This window comes from Pogona vitticeps, chromosome 1 (genome assembly GCF_051106095.1).
Source record: "Pogona vitticeps strain Pit_001003342236 chromosome 1, PviZW2.1, whole genome shotgun sequence".
NCBI lineage: Eukaryota > Metazoa > Chordata > Lepidosauria > Squamata > Agamidae > Pogona > Pogona vitticeps.
The window spans coordinates 332653342-332679843 of record NC_135783.1 but is presented as its reverse complement, the minus strand read 5'-3'; the positions used below and the strand labels follow the sequence as shown (position 1 = coordinate 332679843).

At 42.7% G+C, this 26502-nt stretch overlaps 1 protein-coding gene across 5 annotated transcripts in view; it reads left to right on the top strand.

Moving 5' to 3' along the window:
* The window catches only part of DDX24 (DEAD-box helicase 24), a 29960-nt gene extending 4381 nt beyond the window's left edge, over positions 1 to 25579 (top strand). For all 5 annotated transcript variants that reach the window (XM_020814422.3, XM_072986608.2, XM_072986609.2 and 2 more), the window contains 8 exons: positions 450 to 1211; positions 4370 to 4738; positions 6580 to 6733; positions 8571 to 9086; positions 20443 to 20518; positions 21802 to 21990; positions 23401 to 23530; positions 24594 to 25579. In XM_020814422.3, the coding sequence (XP_020670081.3) occupies positions 491 to 1211; positions 4370 to 4738; positions 6580 to 6733; positions 8571 to 9086; positions 20443 to 20518; positions 21802 to 21990; positions 23401 to 23530; positions 24594 to 24844 (2406 nt within the window). In that variant the 5' untranslated portion in view covers positions 450 to 490 and the 3' untranslated portion in view covers positions 24845 to 25579. The remainder of the gene's footprint in view (positions 1 to 449; positions 1212 to 4369; positions 4739 to 6579; positions 6734 to 8570; positions 9087 to 20442; positions 20519 to 21801; positions 21991 to 23400; positions 23531 to 24593) is intronic.
* The last annotated feature ends 923 nt before the right edge of the window (positions 25580 to 26502 follow it).

Below are 26502 nucleotides of genomic sequence, written 5' to 3'. Positions count from 1 at the left end.
TGCTTTAAAACATTATTTAAAATTGGCTTCGTTTAAAAAAAAAGAGTTCTAAAGTGTTGCCTTTAGTGTTCCCTGTCTTCCCTGAACCTAAGGGGGAAAAAGAAAGAAAATATATCCCCCTCTAGTGGCAGAAGGCAGAATAACAGCTTCCCATTAGTTTCTATGGACAGAAAAGAGCAGATACGGATTAAATGGTTTTCAATGCATTCCTATGGGAAATGCAGATTCGACTTAAGAACTTTTCGACTTGAGAACCACCTTCCAATACGGATTAAGTTCTTAAGTCGAGACCCCACTGTATGTAAAGATTCATTCTCGCTGGTAGTTAAAATATTTAATATTTACAGCCATTTACTGCACTAAAAGCAACAAGACTTCAGCCAGTGTTTTGAAGCCAAGCCAGGTTCACTTGTCTAGTCAAGGTTATAAATTGATCTCTTTCTTTGCAGTGATTTCGTTGTTTGCAAGGAAATTTCTTTAAAGGTCAATCATGAAGCTCAAGCGAGGAAACAAGTTCAAGAGGCCATCTACGTTTAAACAAAAAGGCATCAGAGTAACAGGGAAATGGAAACCTGTAGAGGTTGACCCGAACCTCTTCGCCGATGAGCAGCTTGGAGGCTTGGTATGTTTTGAGGAACTTACTGATTATAAATTGGTGTCTTCCTTGAAGACTGGAGAAGAGAAAGACAAGAAGAGGAAATCTGATTACAGGGATAAAGAAGAGGAACCTGAGGAAGAACGTGGGACCGTTCCCCGAAAGAAGAGAAAGAAAGAGAAGAATCTGGGAGAGGAGGCAAAGCCGAAGGATGAACTTCAAGGGGAGGGAAACGAAATAGACCCAGAGGACATGGGCAAAGAAGCTCCTGTTAGCTGTGAGCAAGATCAGAATGTCACAGTAGACACTTTGGGCCTGGGAAGGAAGCAGCTAAAGAAAAAGAGGAAGAAGGAGCAAAAGAAGAAGAAACACCCTTCCCAAGACATCCCTGAACCAGTTCAGTCTTCCAGAAAGGCAAAAAACTGGACGGCAGGAGTTTTGTCCACATCTTTGAATGAGAAAGTAGATGTTTCCTCATGGAAAGGCCTTTTTGTTCCTAAGCCTGTCCTTCAGGCCCTGAGTCAATTGGGATTCAGCGCACCGACTCCGATTCAGGCTCTTGCTCTGCCTTCTGCCATTCGAGATGGCATGGATATCCTTGGGGCTGCAGAAACAGGTAGGCTTCTGTTTTACAAGGACATTCTCCGTGTGCTGTCTCTTTACACATCAGTATTTGTGTATTCCATGCATCCTCAAGCATGCCATAAAAGTCTGGAATATTAGCTTTCCATTTTTCTTTTTGTAAAAATGGATCCATTTCTATGCCGAAAGGAATTTGAAAATGCTTGGACAGGGCGTGATGAAATTGAAGAGGGTTAGGTAGGTCTTCAGTGCAGAGGATTACAACAAGCTTCTTAGTTTCTGCTGCATCCACCCACTCTTGCATCCACCCGCAGCAGAAGCAAAATGAATTGGTAGTGGAATGGGACGGAAGCAATTTATTGCCTGATTTTATCCAATTGCCAGTTGCTGTTTAAGGAAATTCTAGGGATTACCTCACCACAGAATTTGGATTTTTAGTTTATTTATTAATGGATAAAAACATGCAATCCTGACATCAGCATGCAAGTAAGTTTATGCTGTATTCCTAGCTGTTGGTAAAATAAAATTAAGTGCCATTCATCCTTTGCCAAGATTATTTAAGAAAAGGGTGAAACCAGGGTAGCTTTGGATTTAAATCATTGCAAGGTGGATAAAAATCAGTGAATTTAAAACAAAAATCGATGTGTAGCCTGCACAATTAACTTGTAAACCACCCAGAGAGTGCTTGAAGCACTATGAGGTGGTATATAAGCAGCACACTTTGCTTTATATACAGTCAAATATTATAAAATACCAACATTTAAATGCTGTCAATATTGAATGTAATTACATGTCAGTGACTAAAATATTTCTAAATATTAACTGTTCAAATACTTGGGTGCCAACTAGGTAACAGATGCTTCTTGTACGTATAGCAAATACTGGAGTATTTTAGTATCTGGAAAATGTTAAAGACCAAGGTTTTCTGATTTTGTCTTTAGAATCTTCTAGTGCTGTATTTTACATTGTTTTTGGTTTGATTGATTGTTTTTACAGGCAAGATTTATGACACCAACTGCATCTGTCCTAGACTTACTTTATTCTGACTTCATTCTTATTCTCCCATAATAATTTATGAAGAGGGGGAAATGTGTGTATTTGTTTTTGAACTACAATTCTTAGAATCCCATAGTGGCCATATTGACTATGGGATTCTGGGAGTGTGTGTGTTTAGTCGTTTAGTCGTGTCCGACTCTTCGTGACCCCATGGACCAGAGCACGCCAGGCCCTCCTGTCTTCTACTGCCTCCCGGAATTGTGTCAGGTTCATGTTGGTTGCTTCGCAGACACTGTCGTAGCAGTCCAAAAAAAGCAATGTTTCATATCTCCACTAATTTCCAGTTGGGATTATATTTCCTCTAGCACAGCTCTCTCCTTATCAGTGAAGTCTTTTAATTAGAATCTTCACATAAATAAGAGTTAATTTCACCATATTGATCCACACTGTTGAATTCATAAGTACAGTAGCTTGAATTAATCCCTGCATGCTTATCTGAATGATCCAGTGTAGGTATCGTGGGCTTTGTCATTGGGGCCATTGCATTCCCACTTTCCTCTTTGCTCTCAAATGCTCCAAATTCTTCTTGTTTTGGTGGAGAGGGTGTTGCTGTGACAACTGTTATTCTTATAAATCTTCCAGTAAGTTCTGGAAGCATTCCTACAAAGTAAAGCAAAGCGTGCTGCTTAGATCACCCCATAGCATCAATGGCAGCAGGCAAAATGGGCTACATGATATCTTCTTCTGTTTGCTACCTTTCATGATTGTTGGGGGGGGAAGTCCTTATCATCACTTTGTGTTTGGGTGAGAAGTGGTTAACTGATGAAAAAAGGATACAGCTTCTGGGATTTTTCCCTTGCATGGTGTCACTTCGTGAATGGTAGGGAACATAAGAGGGTACCCTGTAGAGGCGTACCTTGGTTTACGAATTTAAAGCATTCTGCAGGATGTTACATAATGCGGAAAATTCGTAAACCGAAATGTGGATTGCCATGGGAACAGGAGCAGCGCTACAAACCTCCAGGCACAATGCATTATGGGGAAACTTTCTTCGTACGCCGAAAAAAAACTGAAAAGAAATGATTTTGCTTTGTACACTAAAAATTACGTTAACTGAGGTGTTTGTAAACCGAGGTACCTCCATAGTGGTCCATCTTGACAGTTGCTATTGTCAACATTCATGCTCCCTCTGCTATGTAAAGCTTGGCATCCTTTTTCCTGCTGACAGTGCAGGCATGATACTGTGCAGCAATATTGGTCAATTTACCGCCATTTTGAATTGTGGGTACATAAGCACAATATCCCACATTCATAAACCAGAGGGGTTTTTTTGAAGAATTGAATAGTGTTCCTGCTTTTGCAACCAACTATTACTTCTGTTGGCTTTCTTCAAACTGAATTAAAACAAAAATTGAGAGGTGCTGTTTCAGTGGTAAAAGGTATGCCTCAAATGCTTGTTTTGTTTTTGTTTTTAAACTTTCCACTTTTCATCTTGTTTTGAGCCACACTGAGTCCCAGTTCAGGAAACAGTGTTATAAATAAAATAGATGGCTAGGTAGCTTCAGTTTTTGTGTAGTGAAGAAGCAGACACAGTGGTGGTAAATCTGCCAGTCAGGATGGATTTGATTTAAATTACAATTTAGATAAAAATGGATTTTGGATGACATAAATAGAAAAATAATTTTTTTTCTTTCAACCAAGCTGCCTAGAGTGGTCTGGTAGTCTAGATAGGCGGGGTATAAATGAATGAATGAATGAATGAATGAATGAATTGTCATTTAAACCAGTTTGATTTTTTAAAAAAAAAAATTGATTTTTATCCACCCTGCCAGCAGTATTTTTTACCCTTGTCACTCTGAATAAGTTGAGGTGCAGCTGTCTGTGCAGTGTCATAGAAACTATTTGCACAGTTGGAACCCTTCTTTTCTATTGTTCTCACCAGAGACTGGAAATGTTATTCTTTTGGATTCTACCCCAGCCACCATTGATGTTGCTGGCTATCAAAATACTGAGAGTTGTAATCCAAAAAAAGGAACTTTCCCAAACTCAGCCCTTGCTTGAGCTCTATTGGGGAGCCGTGGCCAGTAAGAGCAGTACAGTCCTTGGCCGGAGGTGGGATTAACAGATTGATGCAGCATAAGATAGTTTCCTTTTTAAAAAATTAAATCTTTCATTGTATGTGTTGTTGTTGCTTAGGAAGCGGAAAGACGTTAGCGTTTGCCATTCCAATGATCCATTCCATTCTTCAGTGGTACAAATCAAAAGGATGGTCCAGTGGAAATGACAGTGGAGACAAGATGCCAGAGCAGGAAACAGCTGAGGAAATGGCGAGCCTCAACCCAGATGGTGCTGAAGCTGCTGCTGCTACTACTGATGACGGTGGTGATACTGATGACGATGATCAGTCTTGGGCAACAGACTGTGTGTCAGAAATGGGTTCAGGACCTCCAGGACTTGATGCTGTCCCAGGCACAAGCAATCCTCTTCTGGGATTGGTCTTGACTCCTACAAGGGAACTGGCTGTCCAAGTAAAGCATCACATTGATGCTGTTACCAAGTTCACACGTACGTTCCTTATTGCTGTTTCTTTGTGCCTTAGCTCCGTAAAACTGGCAAGCTCCCATCACTTGCTGTGTTGCTCTCTCCCTATAAAGGCTCCTCCTGTTTTGTAGGAAAAAAAGTACCCTGCAGTTTCCCTCTATTTGGAAAAAAAAATCGCAAAATGTACTTTTGAGTGAAGCTCCAGCTTTGAGCGAGGATTATCAGCTTGCTTTATTTTTTAAAAAAAGTTTCTAGATCTCATTATATGAATGTTTCCTCACTTCTTTGCTCTTTTTTCCCCTTCCTATTCTTTGTACCGTAAACATGAATTAGAATGTGAGCCAGGATGGTGTAGTCTGTGGAGAGAATGTTGCACAAGGACTCGGGAGACCCGAGTTCACATCCTTGCCCAGTCATGGAAGTTCACTGGGGTGATAGCAGTGGCAAACCACTCCTTGGAAATATCACATGCCTCAAAAAACCAGTTAGGGTCACCATACACAGGCAGTGACTTGACAGCACATAACAGCAAATGCAACAAATGTTCCTTGTTGCTTTTAGAATTGTAGTTTATCTCATCCTGTCTGTATGACTAAGGAACAAAGAAAGTGCATTATACAAATGAGGTGATTTGTCCTTCTAGCCCAGTTTTGTTTTCTGCAATTAATTATTGCTGCTCAAGATCCCAGCCAGGCAGTCTTTCAGATCACCTATTTTTCCATCTATTTTATACAGTGGTGCCTCACTTAACGGGCGCCCCGTTTAACGAAGAAATCGCATAGCGATGAAGAATTTGTGATTGCAAAAGTGATCGCATTGCGATGTTCCCTATGGGAAAAAAATCACTTTGCGATGATCGGTTCGCTGTTTCGCTTACCGATCATCACATAGCGATGATTTCCCAACAGCTGATCGGCGGTTCCATAATGGCCACCGGGTTAAAAAATGGCCGCCCGCTGTTTTCTGGGATGGATTCCTCACATACTGGGCAGCAAATATTGCCGCCATATGGAGGATTTTCGCTTTAAGGTGAGTCTGAAGCCCATAGGAATGCATTGAAGGGGTTTCAATGCATTCCTATGGGCTTTTAAAAATCGCATCGCGACAAAATCGCTTTGCATCGATTTTTCCTGCACAGAGTATCGTCGCTATGCGAGGCACCACTGTATCTTTAATTGGAGATGCTAGGGATTCCACTTCTGACCTTCTAGATATAAAGCATGCACTTGTGGTAGTAAGCTGTAGTCTCTCTTCAGGCACACAAATAAATATGAGTAAAATAATAAATGGGGGAAAAGTGGCATTTATTGAACCTATTCCTATTGAATTTGCTTCATTTTATTGGTTACATTGCTGTCCTGTCTTTCATTCAGGTTGTTCTATGACTGTGACATACTTTTCTCCTGCATCCTATCTTCTCAACAACCCTCAGACCAGGCTGAGAAATAGAATATTTGACCCAGGATCAGCCAGTAAATTTCATGACTCAGTGGGGACTTGAACTTGGATCTAATAGTTCCCAGTCCAGCAATCCAGTCACTGCAAACACACAGGCGCTGTTTATTTGTGCATGTAGTGAAGCAGGTCATTTTGTGGTAGACATAATCTGCTTTGGTAGATGATGTTAAAATAGCGGACAGTATCCTTTTTGCAAATTGCTATATGCATAAGGACAGTTATAAGCAGGTTTGTTTCAGTTTTTGCTAGTTGTTGATGACACAACCAGAGGATGACCAGGTATGTGATGTACATCAGGCAGAATACTTCCCATCTCTTGCTCGGTTGATCCTGTCGCTAGGCATAATCCAACAGGATTCTAGCCAGTGATTCTGACCCTTTAATGTCTCGTCAACTTGTGCATTCAGGCATTAAAACAGCCATTCTCGTTGGCGGGATGGCGCCTCAGAAGCAGCAGCGGATCTTGAAAAGAAAGCCGGAAATTATCATTGCAACCCCAGGGCGCCTGTGGGAGCTAATTCAAGAGAAGCATCCTCACCTTTCAAACCTACGGCAGCTCAGGTATGAGGGCTTTTTTAAAGCGGTCTGCTCTTTTGTCATTCTCAAAGAACTGTGATATTGCATCTTAACAAGACTAGTTAAAAGTCCTGCGGTGTCTTAAAAAACTATAGCTTGAAACTTTGTGGGCAGTTGGCCATTTTATCAAATTTCTGAGGTGATATCCACAATTTCAGTCCTGTGTATGGTGTGCATGGCTACCAATGAAACATGGGAAGGGGGCTTATACTGACATAAGATAGTACTGTAGTCTGTCTTCCCTATCCAGACTTCCTTTGTATTCACTGTTGCTTTTTCATTCAGGTACTTAGCAGGCTGAACCCTGCTTTCCTTCTGAAATCAGATTTATTAGATGTTTCCAGGATGCTGTTAGTGGTACTGGGATTGGAGATAGTAAGGTCAAGAGGGAACTTAAACACAGAAAATACTGTCAGTTATATTCTTGACAAAGAAACCTTCAGTAGTGCAGTGTTAATGTGTACCCTGAGGGTTTAGGTTTTGTGGTGGGGGGGTTGCAACTATTTCACTACTTATACTGACTTGATCTTTCTGCCCGCCTCTTCCTAGCTCATCCCACATTTCAAAGAAAACATCGAGGGAATAGTGATGAGCTGTGAAGTTGAACCAGATCTCATAGGGTCAAAGTCATGGGACTTTCTGAATACCAGGGATTTGACTTCACTTGTTTCCTCTAAGCTTAGCTGGAATCTTCAGAGTAGCCAAGAGAGAAAATGATTTTTCTGAGAACAGTTTATTATTACCAGCTATCTCTGTTGTAATGCATCATATTTGGGATCGCTGGTTCATGTAAAGATAATCATAAGCCATTACTTTTACAAAAAAAAACCCTGCTTCTCAAGAGTTAATATGCACTAATCCAGCAGCTTGCATATTTCGACTCTCCTTATGGGAGGGGCTGGCTCTGTGGACTGCATGATGAGTATGTACACTTTCCAATTTGCAGTGACATCACCAATGATGCCATCTATCTGGCTGATTCTTTGCGCCTTGCTGGCGTAGGGCTGTTCCCGTGTCTTCCCGGCAATGAAAGGGATTGCATGGGAGTCTTAGGGGCTTCTGCACAGTTCCAAATGTTCAATTAAAAAAATTGTGCTGATGATGGCATTCCAGAAATAAGATTTTAGCTAGGGTCTTTTAGAAAGACATGAGTACATCCATTTTATATACAGTGGTGCCTCGCTTAACGAGCGCACCGTTTAACGAAGAATCCGTATAGCGATCCCTTTTTGGGGATCGCTATACGGATCTGCGCCAATCGCCGCACTCGCTTTGCGACGATTGGGGCGTCCGGCGGCCATTTCGGACCCGCCGAACAGCTGATCGGGAGCTCCAAAATGGCCGCCGCATGACCCGAAATGGCCCCCCCGCAGCGTTTTCGCGACCTCCGTAAGCAAGGGGAGGGCGCGAAAACACTGATAGGGGCCATTTCGGGTCATGCGGCGGCCATTTTGGAGCTGCCGATCAGCTGTTCGGCGGGTCCGAAATGGCCGCCGGGCGCGAAAACATCGCTGGAGGGGTAAGTTTGGACACTTATTGGAACGCATTAAACTAAGTTTAATGCGTTCCAATAGGCTTTTCGTACCCGCACAGCGATGTTTTCGTATAGCGAAGGTTAATCCGGAACGGATTAACCTCGCTATACGGGGCACCACTGTAATAGGTTTTATTTTTATTTTTGAAAAAGATAATAGCCTTGTTGGGTCAGATCATAGGCCTAGTTTTTGCGTGGTGTAGCAGTAAATGTTCTTTTGAAGTATATCACATTTTCCACATTATTTGAATAAAATGTCTCAGGTGGGCTCTTCCTTGTGTCCAACAGGTGCCTGGTGATCGATGAAGCAGACCGAATGGTGGAGAAAGGACATTTTGCAGAACTCTCCCAGCTGCTGGAAATGTTAAGCGATTCACAGTATAACCCCAAGCGTCAGACATTTGTCTTCTCTGCCACACTGACTTTGATCCATCAAGTTCCAGCTAGAGTTCTCCAGAAGAAAAATGCTGTCAGGTTAGACAAAAAGACCAAGCTGGACACACTGATGCAAAAAGTGGGCATCAAGGGCAAACCGAAAGTGATAGACTTGACAAGAAAAGAAGCCACCGTGGAAACTCTCACCGAGACCAGAATCCACTGTGACACAGATGAGAAAGACTATTACCTCTACTACTTCCTACTACAATACCCGGGCAGAACCATGGTTTTTGCGAACAGTATAGATTGCATCAAGCGACTCACTGCACTCCTGACCATATTGGACTGCAACCCACTACCTCTTCATGCCAACATGCACCAGAAACAAAGGTTAAAAAATCTGGAAAGGTTTGCTGAACGAGACAGGTAGGATTGGCTTGTTTGGTTTTGGTTTTTGTTGTTTGTGTGTGCATGTGTGTGAATCCTAAACAAGACCCACCTACGCCCACCAAAGTGGACACACTTGAAACCACAAAAAAAATCAGTAAAAGCCGGTGGAGATGCCACAGCATAATGGGTAAGGGAGCAGAGAAATTTTCTTTAAAGCTAGGGAGAATTTTACAACAAAACAAAAAACCAGGTGAGTTCTTAACAGTCTAAAATAGAGTTAGATTTCTGTTATAGTTGAGGAAGAGATTTGTTCAGCCTAGGGTGGGAGTCGGGGAATCATGATTTATGTATTTATTTATTTATTTAAAATGTTTGCATGCCACCTTTCTCCTTAAAAAGAAGACCCAAGGTGGCTTACATCATTAAAAGACGTTATTTGAAAGCTAAAACCAGGAAGTATATACAAATATTAAAAGAATTAAACAAATACCACACTCTGTTCTTCTGAGGTGAAATGCAGAGCCTCCTCATATTGGATCTGCTAGAGAGAAAGGATCATATGGAAGAAGGTAGGCCTTCAGTTATCCCAGTTCTGTACCCTTTAGAGCAGTGGGGTTGAACTGTGGCCCTCCAGATGTTCTTGGCCTTCAACTCCCAGAAATCCTGGCCAGCAGAGGTGGTGGTGAAGGCTTCTGGGAGTTGAAGTCCAAGAACATCTGGAGGGCCACAGTTCGACACCACTGCTTTAGAGCTTTATAGGTAGAAACTGTAGCTATGGAGTGTTCTCAGAAATCAGCGAGAAGGCATCGCTTTAAAGTAACAGTCATGTACAATAAGCTTACAGCAGCTACCAAGCATGGGAAAGTTCTTTTCTATGTTACAATTCCCAGAATCCTCCAGTCACCAAGGGCAGGCTGAGGGATTTCTGTGAATTCTAATCTGAAAAAGGCACTTTTTCAAACTCTGAACAACACAAGATTTGGCTTTTATGGGGACTGCTGAGGGCTAATTCATCTGTGCCTCACCCTTGCCCTTCAGAATGGCCTGCCATGACCTTTTGTTGCCAGGTGTCATATTCTCAGTTGCTCATCCATACTAGTTAGTATTGATGGTTTGTGTAGAAAAGGGAGAGAACAATCTAAGGAGAGCATTGCTTGGGTAAAAATGCAGACATCATAAGAGTTTTTGATGATATATTGATATATTTTATTAGTAACTGTTACACACACACACACACACACACACACACACACAGCAGCATAGGAAACAAACAAGAAGAACTGGAAATTTTAACTCGGGAAGGTAAGTATGACTTGATAGGAATAACCAAAACTTGGTGGGATGACTCCCATGTCAATACAGCAATTGAAGGATATAAACTGATCAAAAAGAACAGAGAGAATAAAAAGGGAGGTGGAGTTGCAGTATATGTCAAAAATACACATTCCTGCACAGAAATACAGGAGGAGGAGAGTGGATGTCCCATCAAGCGCATCTGGTAGCTGGAGTCTACTAGTGACCGCCCAATCGAAGAGAGGAAGCAAATGAAACTTTTGAAAAACAAATTGTAGCAGTTTCAGAGACATGCAGCGTAGTAGTGATGGGATATTTCAGTTATCCAGAATAGAGATGGGGGTATTCGTATATGAATATCCCTGCACAGGTGGCGATAACGAGGGTCCAGCCCCATGGGGCAGGATGGTCCGCTCAGCAATCCATCACAGATGCTACAAGTGGCTGTGCAGATCATGATCTGCGAGCCACTCTTCAACCTTGCTGATGATCAAGGGGTCCTTCTCTAACTGGGAGGAGGTAACAGGACTCAGTCCTGGGCCCGGTGCTCTTCAATATTTTTTATTAATGACTTGGATGAGGGAGTGCAGGGAAGGCTTGCCAAATTTGCAGATGATATTAAATTGGGTGGAATAGCTAAAACCCTAGAAGACAGAAACAAAAGTCAAAATGACCTTGATAGGATGGAGCACTGGGCCAAAAGCAATCGAATGAGGAAAGGCTGAAAGAATTGGACATGTTTAGCCTTGAGAAAAGAAAATTGAAAGGTGATATGATAGCACTTTTCAAATATTTGAAAGACTGTCATACAGAGGAGGAGCAAGATCTGTTCTTGATCATTCCAGAGTGCAGGACACACAACAGTGGGTTCAAGTTAGAGTAAGCCAGATTTAGGCTGAATATCAGGAAAAATGTAATTGTTAGAGCAGTATGACAATGGAACCAATTACCTCAGGAGTTGGTGAGTGTTCCAACACTGAAGGCATTCAAGAAAAACTTAAGATAATCACCTGGCAGACATGCTTTGATTGTATTCCTGCACTGAGCAGGGGGTTAGACTTGATGGCCTTGTAGGCCCCTTCCAACTTCACTTTGCTATGATTCTATGATTAGTATGGTGAAGAACTTATTGGAGGTGCAGAATCTCTCCTCAAGAGCCCTCCAGCATCAGAGAGATGAGAAATATTTGATTTTTCAAGTACAGTTCCAAGAATTCCACATATTGGGTATGGCATTCTGGGAATTATAGTTCACAAGCTAACAGTTCCCATTTCTGCTCTGTCACTGTCTGTGGAATGTGAAATGAGGAACACAGCTGAACAAAGACATGATCTTTGTTCTGCCACTGGGCCTCCCATAAGTAAATAGCTGAGCACAGTGCAAATGGAATGCTGGATTAGATAGGTTTCCAGTCTGATTCAGCATAGATCACGTCTTTGTTTTCCATGGGCCAAATACCTTCAAAGCACTGGATGCACCCTGGTATCATTGAGTCTCCAAACAAAGCACAGGCTTTTTACTTACCCACCCTGACAATCCATGTAAAATCCAAGACATGGCCTCCAGTTTCCAAGGCACAAACCAAGTGTAAGCCAAAGGTCTAGTCTCTTATGTGTATGAATTGGACACATTAATCAAAATTGTCCAAATTATTTATTTTTGCATCTTGTATTTTGTCAGTTGTGTTGTTGAAATAGTGCTTTATATTGAGGTGGAATTAACCATATTTGTTATCAGCTCTGAACTGCTGCCCAGCTTTGCCCATATATTTTCAAGGAGAGCTTGCAAAAGTTACATTTTGACTGCAGCTGCCTGAATCTCCCCACTCGGAATGTCTTATCCAGCATGACTTTCCTCTCCACTGTTGGTAGGGGGGAGAAAGAGGTGCAGGTTCCCTCCTCTTTGTCCTCACTATCATGGCACATTCTTATATACCGAGGCTGCAAAGTTGAGATAGGCAGTGAATTTCGTTAGCAACATTCTGCTTAAATTAAAAGAAAAAAGCTCCTGAGTAATGAGATAGGTAAAGGTTCCTCTTGACATTTAGTCCAGTCGTATCCGACTCTAGGGCACGGTGCTCATTCCCGTTTCCAAGCCATAGAGCCAGCGTTTTGTCCGAAGACAATCTTCCATGGTCACGTGGCCAGCGCGACTAGACACGGAATGCCGTTACCTTCCCACTGAGGTGGTACCTATTTATCTACTCGCATTTTTACATGCTTCGAACTGCTAGGTTGGCAGGAGCTGGGACAAGGGATGGGAGTGTGACAAACCCAGACCTACTGGGATATGCCACAGTTTCACTAAGCTGCCACCAACCATTCCCTATAAGAAGTCACACAGACCAGGGATGGATTTTCAACAAATAAAAGAATAAGGTTTATTTAAAACAACACACAGGGAAAATAAAATGATCAGGTGAATAAGATACAGTAACGTGGCTTAGTCTCAATCATACATACACACAGTTTGGTTCACACAGAACACTTAACTTGAAGCACAGACCCTGAACCTATCAGTCCTGGCTAACCATACAGACACCTGAACCTATCAGGTTGGTACTGACTGACACACAGTAGTACCCTGTCTGACACACAGACTCCCACTCAAGCTTCTTCTCTCAGCTCTCCTCCAGCTTCTCCTTCAGCTCTGCTAAACTTCACACAGGCTTCACATATATATACAGTACAGCCCCTCCTCCTGATGTCCCGCCTTCCACTCCCCATAGGCTGGAACTTTCCCTCCAAACCCATGACAGACAGGTAACATCAGTGCTGTATGTAACACCTCCCCTCTTTATAAGTTGTTTTGTAGGGGGAAAGCTAAGGTGCTTTTCACCAAAAAACAACCTGGACCCAAAACATACAAAACAGTCATATAATAACATACAATACCATACTTACTTATACTTACACTCTATTAGGCATTTAAACATTTACCATTAACAATACATCAAGTTACCTTTATTCATACAAACCAACATGTTTAATAAACAGACACATTTGACTTTTTGTCATCAAAATATATACATAGTCCATGTTTCTTTCGCCGTCTTCATTCTTCAGGTCTTCTTGACAAGGCGTCAGCAACACAGTTCACTGACCCTCTGACCACCTTCACTTCAAAGTCATAGTCTTGCAGGTTTAAAGCCCACCTCATAAGTTTACTATTGTGGGTTTTCATTGTCTTTAACCATTGCAGTGGTGAATGGTCAGTGCACAGAATAAAATGTCTTCCCCAGATGTAAGGCTTGGCCTTCTGGATCGCGTAGACTATGGCCAGGAACTCCTTCTCCACGGTTGCCAAATGTCTCTCACCTTTCTGGAGTTTCCTACCCAGGTAGGACACTGGATGCTGGTCACCATTTTCATCCTCCTGGCAAAGAACTGCTCCTACCCCGCTGTTAGACGCATCGGTGTAGATGATGAACTCCCGGTCGAAGTCTGGAGCACGCAGCACTGGATAGTTGATGAGCGCCTGCTTCAACCTCTGGAACGCCTCCTCACAGTCGCTGGTCCACGGGATGCGGTCATCAGTCTTCTTCCTCGTCAGATCGGTCAGCGGAGTCGCTATCTCGCTAAACCTCGGGATGAACTTTCTGTAGTAGCCCACCAACCCAAGAAATGATTTGACTTTTTTCTTGGTGTTGGGTCTGGGCCAATCACGAGCTGCTTCTATCTTGGCCTCTAGGGGTTTTATCACTCCTCCCCCTACTATGTGACCCAAGTATTTTATTTCTGGGCTACCCAGCTGCAGTTTGTTCTCTTTACAGGGCCTAGGCCAAAGCACTTCCTCCCCTGGGTCAAAGTGCCTCTCCCGGCCTTCCTGGTCATCCCAAGCTTTCTTTCTGACCTTTTGAGCTTGCAGGGTCTCTGCTGCTAGCTCTAGGTTTCTCTTTAAGTCATTCCTTAAAGTGCCTATGTATGTCACAACGTCTTGTGGGTCATCCTGGGTGATCTGCTCCCAATTTTGTTTGATCAAATCGAGGGGCCCTTTCACCCTTCTCCCAAATAAAAGTTCAAACGGACTGAACCCGGTACTGGCTTGTGGCACTGATCGATAAGCAAACAAAAGGGATTGCAGCTTCTGGTCCCAATTGTTTGGATTCTCTGCCAAGTAAGCCCTAATCATGCGCATTAGAGTCCCATTGAACTTCTCAGTTAACCCATTACTTTCAGGGTGATAGGCAGTGGTTTCCTTGTGCTTAATTCCACAGATTTGCCATAAGCGTTTCATGAGCTTCGATGTGAACGATGCGCCCAAATCTGTGATTATTTCTGAGGCAAATCCCATCCTGGACATATACCCCACCAAGGCATCTGCCACTGTGTTAGTTTCAATGTTAGTCAAGGGAATGGCTTCAGGGTACCTCGTGGCATGGTCCACAATGGTGAGAATGAACCTGTTCCCCCTCTTTGTGGCCCTGGGCAAAGGTCCCACAATATCCACCCCTATGCACCCGAACGGAGTGTCAACCACAGGCAAAGGGCACAACTCCGTCACGGTCATTCCCCCGCCTTTGACACACATCACATTGTCCACAGAACTCTTCGATCTGCTTCCCTATTTCAGGCCAGCAAAAACTCTGTGTGACTCTCTGCTGTGTCCCGTTCACCCCTAAGTGCGCAGCAAACATGTCAGAGTGCCCCCTTTGTAAGATCATGGGGCGATACTTTTCAGGTACCACTAGCTGACTTCGGATCCCATCTCCCCCTTTTGAGATATTCCTCAGGGTCTCTCCATACAAAATCCCCTTTTTCTCTCGAAATCTCACTGGGGTTTCAGGTGCCAGCCGGGCGTCAGCCACCCGCTCAAAACACTTTTGGAGAGCGGCGTCCGCCCTCCGCTCTTGGCCAAATCGGCTGTCGGCGGTTAAGGTTTCCACCACCGTTTCTGAACTCCCCTCTGCTTCCGTCTCTGGCTCATCAGTACCCCCCTGAACTGTCCCCGCGGTGGCTTGTGAACGTGTAATCACTAGCACCCGTTTCACATGTTCAGCCAGGTCATTTCCCACGAGCACGGCTGCTGGCAGAGTCGATGAAATCGCTAGCCGCCAAACTCCCCTCCAGCCTTGAAAGTTCACAGGTACCTCCGCTACTGGCAGTGAGATCACCTGCCCCTCAATCCCTGCCACCTTCATGCTCTCATTTGGGATTATATATTCCCTAGGAATAATATCTGGATGGCACAGGGTCACCTGGGAACAAGTGTCCCTCAGCCCCCGATACTGATGGTCAAGTATTCCTACGTCCACCCCTGCTGTCTCAAACAACTGTGAATCTGTTCTCATGAGCAAGCAGCGCTTGACCTCCACAAGAGGACCATTTTCCTCAGCCTGATCAGCAGATGTAACTGTTCCAGATTGAGTAGCCATGGCAACAGGCTCCCTCAGTGACAAGGAGCTTTGCTCTTTCTGGACACAGAACACAGCTTTTGGCTTGGTTCCACTCGAATCCTGAGGCACAATTCCTTTTAGCTGCTTTAATTTCTCACACTCTGAGATTAGATGGCCCTTTCCCTGACAGAAATAACATTTTCTGCTATATTTTGAGTCTTTCTCATCTTGTTTTGGTTTTCCCTCCAAAATCTGAGGTCTTGGTTTCATGTCTGAGGGCTTCCCTTCACCATGGGCCCCTCCCCCTTGCTGGTTTTTTCCTGGTCCCTGAGAGTACTTGCTGTAGGTTTCTTTAGGTTTCTCCATCGATTTCCCCTCACCCAAGGGCTTTCTTATTTGGGAAATAAAATCTGCGATCTCGGCTGCTTCTGCCACAGATTTCGGTTTCCTTTCCCTCACCTGGAATTTCAGTTCCCCATGTAGGACTGAATAGAACTGTTCCAGCGCTATCAAGTCTTTGAGCTGCTGAAAGGTCTCTGTCCCCTCCTGAGATAGCCATTTCTCTAGCAGCCTCACCAATTGGGCCCCCACTTGGGTAAAAGTCTGCTCTGGTTTCTTGGTGATTGACCTGAATCTTTGCCTCAGCTGTTCCGCATTTATCCCATGTCTGGCAAACACCAGTTTTTTAAACTCTGCAAAATCCTTCATCAGTTCCTCTGGCATCTCTGAATAAACTTCTGCAAGGCTGCCACTGATTAAAGATCGCATGATGGTCATCTTCTCAGTTTCCCTTACTGAGAAGTCCACAAACGCTCTTTCCACTAGGGAAAAGAACACCTCAGGACAATCTCCCTTGTGGTACACAGGGAATTTCTTCAGGTCAGCTTTAGACAATTGGCCTCCCTCAGAATCCCTATTGTTATTATTGTTCTGGTTCATCAGTTCCAATTTTCTTAACTCAAACGCCATTCTTTCTTTTTCCAGAGCAATTTTCTCTCTCTCCCTCTCCATTCTCTGTCTCTCTAATCTTTCTTCTTTTTCCATTCTCTCTCTCTCTAATCTTTCCTCCATTTCCCTCACCCTCAGTTCATGCTGTTGGGCTATGAGCAATTTTCTGAGTTCTGGGTTCTGTTCTCCCGTGCTGTCACCCTGCACTGAGCCAAATTCATCCTCAGAACCTTGGTCTACCTGGGGGTCTTTCACTTCACCCATTTCTGCCATTTGGCTTCGAGTCAAGGGCATAATCCCCCCCAGAACAGGCTGCTTTCAAAAGTCAAGCCTCAAAATAAAGCGACCACTTTTTTTTCTTTTTCTTTCTTTTGCCTCAGAACCAGCTTTCTATAGATTGCTGCTGTTCTTCAGCACTAACTTGCAACAGTTGCGAGCCAGTCTACCCCCCTCTGCTAGGCCTCTCAGCAGGCAGGCTAGATCACTGCTACTACACAGTTTTGCCTCAGCTTTTTTCCCGCCAAAACAGGCTGCCTCAGAGCTCCCTAATCTAGTCCCCAATCTGAGGTTACACGTTCTTCTACTAGCGCACCTCCCCATGAGGTACACCTAGAAGATTACCTACGTGCTCTCAGATTGTCCCTGACTAGACTCCCCTTGCTCTGGGCACACTTGCCAAGGCTTTGTTGTACCACTGGACAACTGGACCAGTCGTATCCCACACGCTGGACACCAATCAATGTGACAAACCCAGACCTACTGGGATATGCCACAGTTTCACTAAGCTGCCACCAACCATTCCCTATAAGAAGTCACACAGACCAGGGATGGATTTTCAACAAATAAAAGAATAAGGTTTATTTAAAACAACACACAGGGAAAATAAAATGATCAGGTGAATAAGATACAGTAACGTGGCTTAGTCTCAATCATACATACACACAGTTTGGTTCACACAGAACACTTAACTTGAAGCACAGACCCTGAACCTATCAGTCCTGGCTAACCATACAGACACCTGAACCTATCAGGTTGGTACTGACTGACACACAGTAGTACCCTGTCTGACACACAGACTCCCACTCAAGCTTCTTCTCTCAGCTCTCCTCCAGCTTCTCCTTCAGCTCTGCTAAACTTCACACAGGCTTCACATATATATACAGTACAGCCCCTCCTCCTGATGTCCCGCCTTCCACTCCCCATAGGCTGGAACTTTCCCTCCAAACCCATGACAGACAGGTAACATCAGTGCTGTATGTAACAGGGAGCTCCCTCCATCACGTGGATTTGATCTTACGACTGCTTGGTCTTCTGACCTTGCAGCACAGAGGCTTCAGCGGTTTAACCCGCAGTGCCACCACATCCCTTTATTATTGCTAAGAGATAAAGGAATAGGCAAGAAGAGATATCCTGTTCCATGTGAAATAAAATGGAGAAGTCTTCTTTGAAAATCATGCCAGTTTTAGAGGTATTGCTTCTATGGACATACAGTAGATTTATTTTGCAGTTTGTACTTAATAATAATACTCTTAGAACTGCAAGGGGCCCTATAGATCATTGGGTCCAGCCCTTGCAAAGGAGGAATTGAACTTTCAGTCTATGGCTGACGGAGACTGAAACCACTGAGCTGTCCAGCACTTTTTATTTATTGGAATTCTAGAACTGCAAGGTTCATCAAGTTCACCCCCTATCAGAGTAAAAAAGATCCACAGCTAAAGTATACTCATTCCCCATCTGTTTAAAAATTCTCAATGAACAGTCAATCAGCATCAAATATATATTTGATCTTTCTACATAAAAATGTCTAATTAAAAAAATAAACTGCAAAATCAAAATTAAAGCCTGCCAACAAATTAAAAACCTCTAAATTAAAGCCATAGCTCACTGAGTGATAGTTAAGTAACTGGCTGTGGAGCCGAAGGTTGGGAGTTGAATTCCTCCACTTTGCATCCCAAAAGAGCCAGCCTTGTGTGGCCTTTTGGGGAAAGCTGCACAGCCCCAGGTTGCCCCAGAAGAGTGAGAACGACAACCCACTTCTGAGTATTCTGTACTAGAAAACCCCAAAAAAGGGTTGCCACAAATCAGAATGGATTTGATGACGCAGAATCAAAACTAATAAGCACTATTCACTTGTTACAATTCATCTTCAGCCCACAAACCATCCTAACATCCCAAAGCCCTCCAGATGTCTTTGCCTTCTGGTGGAAGCAAACGGTCCATGTAGTTAACTGGAAGTCTAGCCATCCTTCAGAAGGTCTTGTTGTAAGGAAGTATATTTAGGATTCACTGTAATTGACTTACTGACTGAATTTCATATTGAAGAGTCAATTGAAAAAAAACAAAACTAGTGATTAAACTCTAAATGCAGATAAATAAAAAGACACACAATGTGTAAGGAAGCATTTTTCCCCCCTCAGGATGTGGAGTTCTACGTGCAGTTCCCATCTCTGCACTTGTGAACTATATTTGTTGAATGTAGTCCTGTAAATAGTTTCCATGGTTTCCTTGAGCACAGTTGTTCTGTGCAGAGTGAGGCAGTTTTTAGCCTCGGTATACCATCTCATAAGTTAAGGCATGTTTGCTGTAGTGATTTGTTATGTGTCATTTTGTGCTGAAAGAATCTATAATAAACATCTGGGTTGCACCATCAACACAGTATAGTACAGAGATTAAAGGGTGTGTGTATTTCTCCTGGTCCCAGTCTGTGGCCTTGCCAGCACCGGACCGCGGACACAAATCTCCTGTCTCCCCGCATGCACAGACACATGCATGCCCCTCCCACGCACACATAGCCCCTCCCATGCACGTGTGGCCCCTCCCACACATGCATGGCCTCTCCCATGCACGCACAGATGCTTCCCCGCCCACACACTAAACTGGTCTGTGGAGGCAAAAAGGTTGGAGTCCGCTGTTGTAGACCATCTTGACTGCTGCCATTGATGCTGTCAGAATTCAGGCTATCTTTTGCTATGTTAAACTGGGTGAGGCTTTTCTTGCTGGCAACATGGACAAGGTGTTGTTGGGCCATTTCCTGGCTTATTGAATTGTAGGTACAGAAGCACAGTATCCCTCATTCATAAATCAGAGGTTTTTGGAATAATTCATTTTAAAAAATCTTTTACATATTGCTTTGGGATCTGTAACAATTCAAAACACGTGGAAAGTTTTAGAGGTAAGGTTGTTGTTGTTCATCTACTAAAGTTTGGACATCGTAACTATTTTGACTTCAGGTCCAGCAGCTGTAGACAGTGGCATTGTGTCACATTTAAACCAGTCTTCAAAGTTCTTCAGTCAATTCAGACTTCTTCTTCCTATGCTTTTTTTCTTACTTACATTGCCTTGAATGATCAGCAATAAACAGTTGCCCTTTTCATTACATGACCAAAGTATTCTTGCTTTCCAGAGTTCACATTTTATGATTTCTTGGTCTTTATTCACTCACTTCATACTTTTTTGTTGATCATCCTATTGAGCTAGGAAATTCTATTGCAGACTGCAATAAATTCACATTTCAAATAGTTTGATCTTTTCTGTAATTTCATTTTAAAAGATCCATTCCACACAGTAAAACACAGGGAAAATAGGGCACTGTAAAATGAGGTTCAGAGAACTTCACTTTCTACCCCATCATATCACATTTTCCATTTTGCTTTCTAGGTCTCCATTTTACTTGGGTCACTCTTACAAGCCCTATTTTGTTAATATTCATAGGCCTGCAACAGATCTGCTAGAATCTGTTTCAGTTTTGATGGATTTTAAACATTTTATCTTTTGCTTTGCATAATAACCCATTATCCCCCCCTTCTGCCATTTCAGTTGCACCCTCTTGACAACGGATGTTGCTGCTCGTGGTCTTGATATTCCGCATGTTCAGCATGTCATACACTACCAGGTATGAAGACAAACTGCACTTATGTATTGTGCTTGGTATGACAGCTGGCTGAAGGATTCTGGGATTATAGTCTCTTTTTAAAATGAGAACTTATTTCACTTTTTCCTGGATGAGGCCAGGTTTTTCCTAGCCTCATTCATTCAGTCATTCATCAAAAGCATAGAGTCTGATCCACCACATTTGGCCTAGAAGCAGAACAAAAGGTGTCATAAGAGGAAAGGTACTGAAGCCTGAGTACTGGCAGTACCACTGACTGAGACCTGTGCCTCAATGAGGGCCAGGCTCTTGAGCCTTTGCCCTATAGGGGTGGGAAGTATGACAAAGCCAGGTGCTACTTTCCATCATGGACAGTCACCGTCATCCTCACACACCAGGCTGACTGGATCAACTGAGGCAAAGTTCTCCTTCATATTTCTGTGACAGAAAAAGCTGTACCTGGTGGAATTTTCTCCTGTGTTTTTCCTAAGGGGAGGATAAGCAATTGTACCTGTCCAGATAATGTTGGACTGTGATGAGGAGGAACCGTGAGTGTTGCCATGCGGAAGCATCTGGGGTTGGAGCTACAGTAGTGTCCAATCCTGTCCTCAAGCGACAGGCTCCTTTTGAAGATGGAGGGCAACTTTATGTCTCCTTCAACTGCCTGGCTTCCAGCTTCCAAAGTTCCTTCGCCCAGATCAGCAACTCCCCAGATATATCTTTCTGCCCTTTTTTTGCTCTTTAGCTGGTGTCTGACACTGGCCTTTGTAATAAATGAAAGCTGGGATTTATGTAAGGTGGACCAAGCCTATGTAGGGCAGTCTGTGGGTCTCAAATTGAGGGCTTCAGTACCTTTCCTCTTGTGCCACTTCTGTTCTGCTTCCAGGCCAAATGTGGTTGACCCAGCTCTCTGCTCTCCTGCTTGCTATCTGTCTTGGGGTTTTGCATTGTGACCCCTGGGTGTTTTTGCACCCAGTTGCCAGATCTCTTGAGCTGACAGCTACTTCCAGCCTGCTTTCAGACCATGCAGGTCAGATCCTGAAACTCAAACACCTTGTACCTGATACAGATTTGAATCTTGTTATTTTTTTTTCCTGTGCTTGCACAGATTTGTGGCCTGCATACATGAAATCAGAAGCTTTGCATCTAGATCTAAGTTCTCTTCAGCTTTCTGAGCAAATGCAACATGTTAAGTCATAAAATAAACAGTGCAAAACTGATTGTCAGAGAAGGCTGGATGCTGTTTTCTTTCTCATGTGTTATATCCAATTTTCATGGAAGGGTTTTAATCTCTTGCTTTGCTGCAGGTGCCACGTACTTCTGAGATCTATGTGCACAGAAGTGGCAGAACGGCCAGAGCTGCTAACGAGGGGCTGAGCTTGCTGCTAATTGGTCCAAGTGACATGATGAATTTTAAAAGGATTTATAAGACATTGGGGAAAAATGAAGAGCTTCCTTTTTTTCCTGTTGAAACAAAATATATGACAGCAATCAAGGTAAAATAAATCTTTCTTCTGAAACAAAGTTGGCGGGATAGCTCGGTAGGTTAGCTCTCGAGCCAGAAGTTGGGAGTTCGATTCCCCCACTGTGCATCCCAGAAGATCCAGCCCAGGGTGCCCTCAGAAGAAGGGAGTGGTAAACCTTCTGAGAGCTTCTTATCTAGAAAACTCTAGAAGGGGTTGCCGTAAGTCAGAACGGACTTGATGAAACACGATAGTTTGGGGGCTTTTAAAAATAGTCACACTTTTCACCGTGCCATTATAGTTTTTATTTATTTATTTACTGCACTTTTAAACCCTCCCCCTCACAGTCAAAGTTCCCCGAGTGACATATGATTTGGTAGAAATGTAAAAAATGTTGGTGTTGTTACAAAAAATAGGACAGATATTAGCCAGAATCCTATTACTGCCTGATCCACTTCTAAAAGGAATCTTTGCACTTCATTTATCTTTTAAAATACACTTCTCCCTTCAACAACACTGGAGTTAGGGGTGCTAGACTCCCATGTAGTTCAAACTCCACGTGTAACTCCTGTGCCTCCAAAAACATAGCTACAAAGCATAAACAGTTGATTCACACACAAAGAGAGAGAGAGAGAGAGAGAGAGAGAGAGAGAGAGAACAGTTCTCTCTATCAGGGTTATTTTCCATAACACTGACAATCCTTTCCATACAGTACTATGTGTAATGATCCTTAAAGACCCTTGTGACCCCCTGATCTACAATTAGAGCTGAATTAGAGATGTGTTTGGGGACAAGTAGACCACTTTTATGTTTTCAGTGTTGAACTCATGGGGTTCCTGGTGGCCAGGAGCACAATACTTATTCAGTATTTATTGATTGAATATTTATTTATTGAAATATTTATTCATTGGGTGGGGGGAAACTTAATGTTTAACACAACCATTATGTTTGGACCCATGCAATTCAGGGGAGAAGTGCAGTATCCAAACGTCCTTTTCATTTATTTTCCAGCTCAAAACATGTATGGACTGATTTGCCATAGGATCTTACAGAAATGATTTGCAGAATACTTATACTCTCCAAATGGCATTCAACATCTTTAACAGTATAATTCAAATGCAAACAACAATTAAAACCCAACTCCTCAGTAAAATTGCACCCCTGAATTGCTCCGAACTTCCATCAAGCTGTCCTGGTTCATCCATAGTTTAGGCTGAATGGCAGCAACAATGCCTGTGTAGTCTGCAGGTCTTCAGTGCTCTCTTATAATAGTGCTGGGAAGTTACTGCATGGGACAGATGCATACTTTGCTGTCCTCAGTCCTAATACTTCAACATTTTCCTGTAGGCAATGAGGGTGCTTTTCTGCACCTCTTTTCAGTGCTCAAATTTTGTCTTTGCATAAGACGCACAAAAACCGTGTGATGGTTGCCTTTTGTTGTAGGAGAGGGTGAACTTGGCGAGACAAATTGAGAAGGTGGAGTATTTTAACAGCCGTGCCAAGCATCACAACTCCTGGCTCCAGCAAGCTGCAGAAGCCCTTGAACTTGAGCTGGATGATGATGTTTTAATAGGTAAGTAGGACTTGGGGCTTGGGAAGAAGGAGCTATTGAAGCAGATTTACTAAGGATCCTGCCTTCTAAGAAGGAGGTAGTAATTCAGGTATATCCATAGGGTTCTATCCATGATTTCTAAAATGTCTTTGGGTGCTTTGGGACAGAAGATGTATATGCTTGATAGGAGTCGTGGTGGAATGCAAGGGGAATTCTAAGCCACAAATGTAACAAGAGTGGCTACGAATTAAGGCTGTGTTCAGTATTCAGGGACAGCGTGTTATTCACACCTCACTTTAGAAGGCAGGTTGGCTGTCTCATATCTGAGAACTTCCCAGAGGAATGGACGCTCCAGTGTACAGCAGCTGTTCATAATCACTGGAGCTCCAAAACATGGAACAGAAATATTTGGGTTCTTGGCTTGTGTGTGATTACACCTTATGCTGAAGTGAATTCTGTTTGTTCACCTAGGCCAGGTTTTGTACTTGGCCATCAGCTCCTTGGAATATCAACCAATAGGCTTTTCTTGTCCAGTTACATTTGACCCTAGTATCTCAGCACTGGGGAGTTACAGAATCGTGAAGTTGGAAGAGGCCTCTAAGGCCACTGAGTCCAAGCCCCTGCTCAGTGCAGGAATACAAATTAAAGTATATGTGCCAGGTAGTTGTCTAAATCTCTCTTGAATGCCTCCAGTGTTGGAGCACTCACCACCTCTCGAGGTCATTGGCTCCATTGCCTTACTGCTCTAACAGTTAGGAAGTTTTTCCTGATACTCAACCAGAATCTGGCTTCCTGTAACTTGAGCCCATTGTTCCGCGTCTTGCACTCAAGGATGATTGAGAACAGATCCTGCCTCTCCCCTGTATGGGGAGCCTTGGCGCTTGGATCTTCAGTGTACAAAACATGTGTCCTAACACTGAAGCACAGACTGCCACTCCCAGGGTAAGAGAGGTATGCAGAAGTAACCTCTGATCCAGCTTTGAAGTTGTCATGTAGAGATGTGAACCTACGGTGTCAAGCTCTCAAAATCCTCCCCTAGCTCTCAGTGGTATCCCTTACGTGTTTTTGTCATGTCTGTCCGCAGGAGGCAAACGCAGTGAGCAAGAAGAAAGTGAGAAACTCAGAATGCTCAAGGGGATGAAGAAGCATCTGAAACACTTGCTGTCTCAGCCAGTGTTTAAGAACCTAATGAAGACCAAATACCCAACTCAGTCTGGAAAATTACTTGTGTCTGAGGCTTCGGGGGAGCATTCCCAGTCTGCATTGGGCATCGTGTCAGAAGCCCAAGCAAAGAAAATGAAAAAGCAAAAACAAAAAACAAAACAAAAAATGTAAACAAGTTAAATAAATGATGGAATTTCTCAGGATGCAAAATTAGGATCCCCAATTTCTCCTTTTTCACGCCATAGAGTACTCTGACCTCGCTCCCCTTTTTATCTCTCCACATTGGGGATGATGGCAGCCATGAGTTCAAAGGACTTCTAGTCATAACTTAGACCCATTAAAATGGTTGGGCATAATTTGTCTAAAATGTTGACTAAAAACTTCCAAGCAAAAACTCTATTGATATTTGTGGGTGTAAACTAGTTGGGACTGAAATTGTGCCTTATGGTTGCCAAATTAGTTTATAGTACAGTTACTCAAGCAAGATAGATTTGGTTTAAATGATTCACATTGATTTAAATCACAACTTAAATTTAAAAAACATCAGATTTTTTAATAATTTAAATTTAAAAATTTGCATTTTTAATTTAAATCATGATTTAAATCACTTTGATTTTTAAAAAAATCATTGATTTTTATTCACCCTATACTTGTAAGTGGTGTGATACATTCGAAGAAAATACTTATTTATAATTCTTTAATTTTATGTACACAATTGATATTTATATGTACCTTAAGCTTAGGATGCCACAACAGTATAGCTTTTTACTTTGAAGGGGGGGGGGGGAGAGAAAAGACCAGTCAGAAAAAATAAAGACCAGGTTTTGCCTAAGTAAAATAATTCATTCATTTCTTCTTGTTTTAAACTTGTCCAGCAGAAGTTTTATTAAAAGATTTTCAAACTTTTTAATTATTTTATTCTTTATAGTCCATAATAGATTTACATGGATACTATAGAAAGCATATAAACCAGCATTGGAATTCAGTGTGCAGAAAGCCAATGTTTTGCAATTTAAAATTAATATTGTAAATTACTCAACCTACAATACAATTACTGCCCATGAAAGCTTAGTCTTTAAAATGCCACAAGATTCAGATTAACATTGTCAGGGGCTATCCACCAGAAATTACCATACAGATCCCAAAATAAGTTGTGCCTGTTTGCAGGTACATGTAGCCTAAAATCTTGTTGCTTAGTGTTGTAAGTTGCACTACAGCAGTAAGTTGTACTAGAGTGCAACCTCCTAGAGAACAGATAAAATTGAGGATAAGGTTTCTGCACACTGGCTCTAAATATTAAACCAGAAAAGGATAGATTAAGCCTATGGAGAGCAAAAACAACACCTATTGCCAGATGGATCAATGCTGATTAAAAGTCTCCCACCATGACAAGACCCTGGGTGGACCATCTGGAAGTCAGTCAATAGACTGACATCCAATCCAGTGAAGTAAGAAGATCAAAGGATAATCAAATAATAAAATGGGGCTACTTGGATACAGGACAAATTTTCTGTGGCTGTGGAGAAATCAATTAATGCATCACTTATGTGCATGCAATCTGCCCCGCCACTTACTTGTACAAAAGAATTTCTAGCAAATGGTTGAGGTAATGTTATTGAAGTAGCCCACTTCTTGGTCCAAAATAGTCTAATTTTCTTAGCATTTTACTTTGTTTTTAATTTTACCTATATTAAATGTAAGCCCATAATTTTAAATTGTGCAGTGCTCTGATGTGAATAAAGACTAGAGTAGGCCCATTAAAGCAGTGGGGATTTGGTGAATCAACTCCGTATAGCCCATTGGCTCAAATGAACCTTTTTTAGTTATGA